This window comes from Acanthisitta chloris, unplaced genomic scaffold (genome assembly GCF_000695815.1).
Source record: "Acanthisitta chloris isolate BGI_N310 unplaced genomic scaffold, ASM69581v1 scaffold40281, whole genome shotgun sequence".
Classification (NCBI taxonomy): domain Eukaryota; kingdom Metazoa; phylum Chordata; class Aves; order Passeriformes; family Acanthisittidae; genus Acanthisitta; species Acanthisitta chloris.
The window spans coordinates 575-7,866 of NW_008655070.1; the positions used below are offsets into that span (position 1 = coordinate 575).

The 7,292-nt window shown below is 38.4% G+C and overlaps 1 protein-coding gene across 1 annotated transcript; it reads left to right on the top strand.

Annotated features, from left to right (window-relative positions):
- Nucleotides 1–425: 425 nt before the first annotated feature.
- On the top strand, nt 426–6,659 carry LOC103810841 (the record flags this gene model as incomplete). Its single annotated transcript, XM_009083764.1, has 3 exons — nt 426–608; nt 3,159–3,292; nt 6,557–6,659. Coding segments are annotated over 3 exons (420 nt in total), but the record flags the coding sequence as incomplete, so codon positions are not given.
- Between the last annotated feature and the right edge of the window lie 633 nt (nt 6,660–7,292).

Here is a 7,292-nt window from a genome sequence, read left to right on the forward strand (position 1 = left end):
TGTGAACTGAGCTAGAACTTCTCAGTGCTCCTGTGCTGATAGCATCAAGCTGCAGTTCCACAAATCCCTCACTTCCCTTTTAGTGTGAATATTTAAGTGAAGCTTGTTAACCTTTTATGTCATATGTGATTGTTTTTTGTCTCTCTAGATTCTTATTCTCCATCAAAGAGTTACTGTGTGAAGTCTTTTCCTAGTAACTCAGAGACAGTATTTCATGATTGCTGATTTGAAGGGAGCATGCTTTTTGTGATATTTACAGATGTGCCACATTTTTAAGGTTTTTCAAAAGTGACTGCAGCACAGATGGCTTATTAGGTGAACACTGTCAACAGAGCCTTATCTGTGGAAAATACAACACAAAGCTGTACTAAGGAACCTGATATGGGATCGGATCTTGTGAATATACTCAATTTTTTGTCCTTCAGAGTGATGCTGGACTGACTGGCCGGAAGATCATTGTTGATACCTACGGAGGCTGGGGAGCCCATGGTGGAGGTGCCTTCTCTGGCAAAGATCCCTCCAAAGTTGATCGCTCTGCAGCATATGCAGCTCGCTGGGTTGCAAAATCTCTGGTGAAAGCTGGTCTCTGTAAAAGAGTATTAATCCAGGTAAGAGCAACCACAGAAGTAATACACCATAACAGAAATCCTGTCTCATGTGTGGTCACCCCCTGAACATACACTACCATCACAGCCTTGGTCCAGTTTCAGAAAATCATTTCTCATAGTAGAATGGGGCTCTAGGAAGCTTTAAGGAGCCTTATGAGCAAAGCCAAAGTCACAGACCAGGATGGTCCTGAAACAAGGAGTGTGTTCTCAGCAATGTTCTTTCTCCAACTCACTTGCCATCCCAGGTCTAGATACTTCTTTGCATCATCCTTGCTTTTAGCTCCAGCAGGTCTAGTGATGGACATACATGCATGCCCAGCACTTCTGTCTGGGCTGCACAGCACATTACAGTTATGATAGCACTGTCTAGATGTAGTTGTGCAACTTGCTGTACTATGTGTCATATTGGTTGTAACTTAATCTGCTTTTAATTACCTTAATGTTCCTGGTATACTTCTATGGTGTGAGCTGTGACTAAAAGCAAAATTCAGTTGTTTTAAAGAGCTTAAAAGAAGAACAACTTTCATTAGTCTCTTATGCTCAGAAGAGAAAAAAACCCACTTCCTTTCTTGTGCATGAACATTTGTGACTATTAAGTCTAGGAAGGAAAAAGAGGTGCTTTATTGACCCCTAGACAGTTTCACTATTAAACATGAACCCAATGTGACTGTTAAACAATAGGGTTTTTCCTAGGCAGTTGCAATATTAGTTTATATACAAACCTGTTCTATGTAGCTGCTTTGTAATAACTGATTACATAACTAATTTACTGAATAAGTAAAATGTAGCAGCAATCTAGCTGATGTTTAGCTGCTATGTGTGTGTGTTTAAAACCAGTTACTGTCTCCATGGACCAGAGGAGAGGCCCAGTGGATGTGGTTATGATCAATGACATATTATCTAGACATCCCAAATAGGAACAAGGCTGCTTCCTTTAGATGTGTATGGTACCTGATAGTTTGGAGTTAGTCAAGAACAGAGGAGACTGGGATTAAGCCAAGCACATATAAATTCTGGTTATCAAATTGTTGGTATTTTTTGTTTTTCTGAGGGAAGAGAAGATAAACATCTGATTTTTTGGTATGCACGCTTTGAGTGTAATTTTTGAACACCTACATCACTGTGTTTATTTTTGAGTTAGGTGGGAATGTTGTTATTCCAGTAATTCTCAGAGACCCTCCTTAAATACCTGAACCTGACTCTAGACAAGGCAAGATTGATTTTTTAACAGCAAATTATGGAGATCTCAGATACTGTCAATGAAGATAAGATGGGAGGATGTAGAACAGAAAAGCCAATGTCCTGTGAAGTTGTGGAAGGCTGAATTAAAGATTAACAACAGGAAATATATGTCAAGTGGAAATGCAAAATTGTTTCCAGCCAATTAGTACCAGTGTGCTACACTGAGACCTTGCAAGCCTCCACTGAGGCTGACAATTGAGCTGACTCTCCTATGGATATTGTTTCCATGATAACCACCTTTCATACTGAAAGGGCAAAATAGAGGGAACTGCAGTCTGATTAGCTGTATAGTATCACAATAATTATTATTTAGTGTTACATAGAATTGTCAGCTTATTGGTTAATGACAAACAGACTTACCATCATCACAAAATTAGCTAAGGGGAAGGTAGTACTGACTAGGACAGTTTCTAAAAAACCCAAATGAGTTCTTGGTTACTAAGAAGTATATAGATAGAACAGAGGCATCAGTTCTTGAAATCTGTAAAAAGCAGACCCAATGAGGAAGACCGGTGAAAGCCACAGAATTATTTTCATTGCTTGGTGACATTCAGTCAAAATATATTTTCATCCAAATAAACCATAATGGAAGAAAATTAAGTGTATGTTAGCCTATACTGCAGCAGGAGTGTATTTTGGAAAGGGGTGCAATGATAAAAGAAAATACATCTCAGGAGGAAATGTCAGTGCTGTGCTGTGCTGTGTTGTGGTGAAAAGAAGCTAGATTCTTGGATGTCAGAAAGGAGATATAGAGCTATACTTCCTGGGTTACTTTGTCTACTTTCCCTAGCTGTGTTTTAAAAAGTATGTGGAAATATTGGATGAAGTTCTAGGGAATGCATGGAAATAACTCACTCTGGAAAAACAAGTCTGTGAGTGCTTTTCCTCATCTTGTTCTAGATAATTTTTCCTCTTCCTCAGAAAAGATAAAAAACTAAACCCAAATAAAACCAAACCAGAAATATTTGTAGAATTCAGAGCCTCCAGTTTCAAAGGCATGAAATCCTTGTGTCTAGCTGAAGCTGAAGGATGAAGAATGCAGTGCCTGAGGATGATAGAAAGTATGTCTTTTGCTTTTAAGGAATGTCTTGTAGGTCTGATATTTGACCAGGCTGAACATTCTCTGAGGAAAGCATAATTTTGTAACATGAAAGACAAATAGCAAATCATATCTCCTAGCTTTCTTTATGGAGACCACATATTTATAAACTCTACCGTGATACACAGGGTAAGCCTTTCCTTTCTCTTAAGCAAAATGTAGAAAGGACTGTGTTAACTGTATCTGGGTTGTATTCATGTGTTCCACAGCTATCATACGCTATTGGTCTGAGTCATCCTCTTGCGGTCTCAGTGTTTCATTATGGAACATCAGACAGATCTGAAGAAGAATTGCTTGAAATTGTCCAGAAAAATTTTGATCTACGCCTTGGAGCTATCATAAGGTCTGTGTGCTGTTAGTATTTACTGAACAGAATCATATCTTTAATGCTCTCTTTAACAGTTTAAAGTTTCTGGCTCATAACTGCAAGAAAGTCACGTTCATCATAAATCTCCAGCTGGTATAATTTCTGCTCTTCCCCCATCGATGCACCCAGGACAAAAGGGCCAGTTGATAAATTTGGTCACAAAATGCACTAAGTAAGACCTGCCTGAATTACACCATGTATGTCTACCAGTAACCCTGGCAGTGTGCTAGGTTGCAGTTCAGTAGTCAGATGGTAGTGTTCTTGGTAAAGCAGAAATAAAATGTAACATTAGATGTAGTTAGGCTTTCCAGTCTGTTTACGGGGTATGTCAGGCTCCAGATCTCTGCCTTATCTGCAAGGCGACAAAAACATTGGCTCATTCTAAAAGAAGTAGTGAGGTAAGTATGGTTTCTATGCCTTTGATGTTCAGGCGGCAACAATGTGAGCCAGCTGCCAGACAACGGAAAGATCTGGTGTTGTCACGTCACAAGCAATGCCACTGAAATCAGTGGAACGTTATGTGCTGTAATTTGCCCTTGCACGTGCACAGAAGCTATGTCACCCTCCTGCAATAGTGGCAGTACGGTGCCTGCTGCTTCTGTTCTGGGGATATTGGCCCAGAAGAGAAAAGAACACCCGAAAGTGGCTGCTTTCTTCATGTCTCGTAAATGTAACCTATTTTCTGCATCAGAAAAACTGAACACTAAATGCCTGTCTCTAGTTGTCATGCAGTCTTGTGCAGCCTGTTTGAAGTCAGCTAAACTTAATTCAAAAGGAATCCAGGTTTCTTAAATGCTGCCTTTAGATTTGGTAAGCCATTGAACTATTGTATGAATTTAAAAACCAGAGCAAGAATATTCATGAGCTGAACTGTCTTGAAGTGAAAATTCAGTTGTGATCAGAAGTGTCATTGAGGCTACCATGCAGCCAGAGAGGACACGAAAACCCAAACCTACTGATGTTGCCTCTCGCAGCCCACCCTTTCAGGAACATTTATGGACCTGAACAAGCAGGTCTTTTAGGCAAACATAATTCTTACACTTAGAAGTAAGCATGGGAATTACTCTTCTCTTTGAGAAAAGGAAGGGCTGGAGGAGAGAAGCAGATCAGCACCTGTCCTTACCAGCAGTTACCCACCTACATTCCAGTGAGCTGTAATTTGACTCCAGCACTTTTCCTTGACTTTCTCCCATTTGTGACTAGCTCATATGATTCATTATGTGAACTTTTAAGAGGTAAAGCTTCTTGCCTATTGGTAGTACAGCTTTCTAAGACATAAATGTACAGGTTCATCATCTCGGTCCTGAAAAACTTCCTAATCTCTTGGCTGATTTTCACCAAACTTGACAGACCGGACTTCTTAAAAGTTTCCTAAAATACGAAGCTAATGGAGAGAAACACTATCTCTTTCCTTTTTTAAGGGAACAGCCACACCATGAGTTCACCCCTTACTTTAAGTTCGTGAAATTGACATGGAAGCTCTAGCCTGAGATGGATACCAGCAAGAACTAGAGTCCATGCACAGACTCTGCCTCTTTGAGCAATGCAGGTCTTAAAACCTCTGGCCTAACATGCTAAAACATACATGTTAGCTATCACATCATTTGAGGAAAATGCTTTTAATGAGTCATTTCTGTTTTAAATCCAAAGGTATTAATATCACTCAAGTCTCCACATACTCAATAGAGCATATTTGACTTGGAGGGAAAAAATGTCAACATGTTAATGAATAGAAAGTCTCTTTTTTTCTCTTTAAAGGAAAGTTATTTCTGACAAGTTGTATCAATATTTTGCTGGTGTGGCCAGCCCTTTGCACTCCTTTTCAGAGTATGGAATATACATGCTGAGAGCAAAGCTGACATAACTTTGACAGTCTGAGATAATGCAAGGCATTGTTCTAACTTCTATTGATAGGCAATGTTTTCCAAACCTTATCAGTTCACGAATATAATCAAAACTTTTGTTTTTAGCTTTGTTGTTAGGGTAGTTAACTGCTAACAAAAAATTGTGTGGTGATTCCAAGACGCTTACCTTGATTCGGTGCGTTAAAAATTGCTGCATGTTAAAAATACACTGTCATAGTCCTGGAAGAGGTGAAGGCAGTAAGAAAGGAAGAAAGGAGGTGAAATCATAATCATCACTGAATGAATATCTCCTTGTTAAACATCACCTCACAATATCTGAAGTTCCGTAAATGGTGCTGGCTATCCACTTTAATCAACTATTCACTGATGTACTTCATGATGCCTTCCTTTTCATTCAGTCAGCACTCAAACTTCGATGACATTTGGCTTAGGATCAAGCACAAATGACTATAGCCATTGCAGCATGTGTTCATGTTGCACAAAACATTACTTGAAACAAGACTTAGCTGCTTGATGTCATAAATGTCCACTTAAGTGTGAGAATGTGTAACCTCTTCACCATCTGAAATGTATTGATTATCGTGTTAGTATTTGTACATCTTTCCTTACTTTGCCATTTCTCCACCAATTTCCTGTCTAGCAGTTTGCAGTATGAATTATCTATTTTAAATACACTTTCAAAGATAATTAAAGCAAGGTAACACCAAATAGACAAAAGCCCAAGGACATGAAAATGTTTCAGGCCTTTAATGAAATGAAGAGAAACTTCCGTGTAGATACCTGTAGCTAACCATTTAGCACAGCTGCAATCCACTGTATTATGCCGGCTAAAATGCACTAAGCATGACTTCATTACTTATCTAGTCATATTAAGCCCTATTCTAAATAGGGACTTTGTGCATCTACATAAACAGTTAAACCTCTACCATTACTTAGTCTACTAGATCATAATCTTTGGCAGTTTCTTTTGAGATCACTGTTGTCTTTTGGGCACAGTCGCACTAGATGTTTGTATTACATTTGAAATATAGAAAACACATTGACACTTGCACAGGTGTAGCTGAACCTTGTTCTGATTGTAATTCTTCTGCCTTGTAATGTTTATAAAGCTAACTGCATACTTATACTGCATATTGGAAGAAACCTGACTTTTTCTAGTCACTTTCAAACTAAAGCCATCAGCTCACTATCTTTCATTCTATAAACCTGGGGGGAGGGAAGGAAATGACATCTATGTTTTATGTCTTTCTTCCAGGAATGATACTGATTATCCCTCTGACGTGTATATATCATAATATACATTGGAGTAGAGTTAAAGTGAAGACTCAGTTTGGGTTTTTTTCTTTTTTTTTTCTTTTTTTTTTTGTTCATTTAGGGACCTGGATTTGAAGAAACCAATTTATCAAAAAACAGCATGCTATGGGCACTTTGGAAGAGAAGAATTTACATGGGAAAGGCCCAAAAAGCTTGTGTACTAAGCTTTTTAAAATGTTTCATGTTATTGACAGGTGGTTTGATAATCAGGTAAAATTTCAAGCAGTTCAAGAAAAGGCTGTATCTACTATTTTTAAAATTACATTCTGAGGTTAATAGATATACTGAAAATCATTTGTATTTAATTTCTGACTTTCACAGTGGTCTGACATTTTAAATTCATGCTGCTCTATCTAACATAGTCTTCAGCTTTGTCTTTGGTAATGTGTGAACATCTACGCCTGTGACTGTGATCCAGATATTAAGTGCACAGCCTGTTGCAGAAGCTGACATGATTCCTGTTCTTCCAGGGAAGCTCACTACTGCTTACCTGGTTAATTTTGCACTGAAGTGGCTGAAGTTGGTGAAGTAACTTAAAGACCTCCCTCTGAGAGGAAAGCAGAAGTAATATAAATTGCCAGAATTATTTAGGCCAGAACTTCCATGACCACACCTTTAGTTAAAGTCCTTCTAGTTTAAGCAAATCAGTAAAAATGCCCATTTCCAAACATTGGTCATTGTGACCCTAAATATACCTAGCTGTGAGGTAGCATTATCTGTTTGCTCTTAATATTACGGTTTTGTAGGCATAGCTGTAAAAAATTATGAACTCCTGTGTTGTAATTCTTTTATTCACT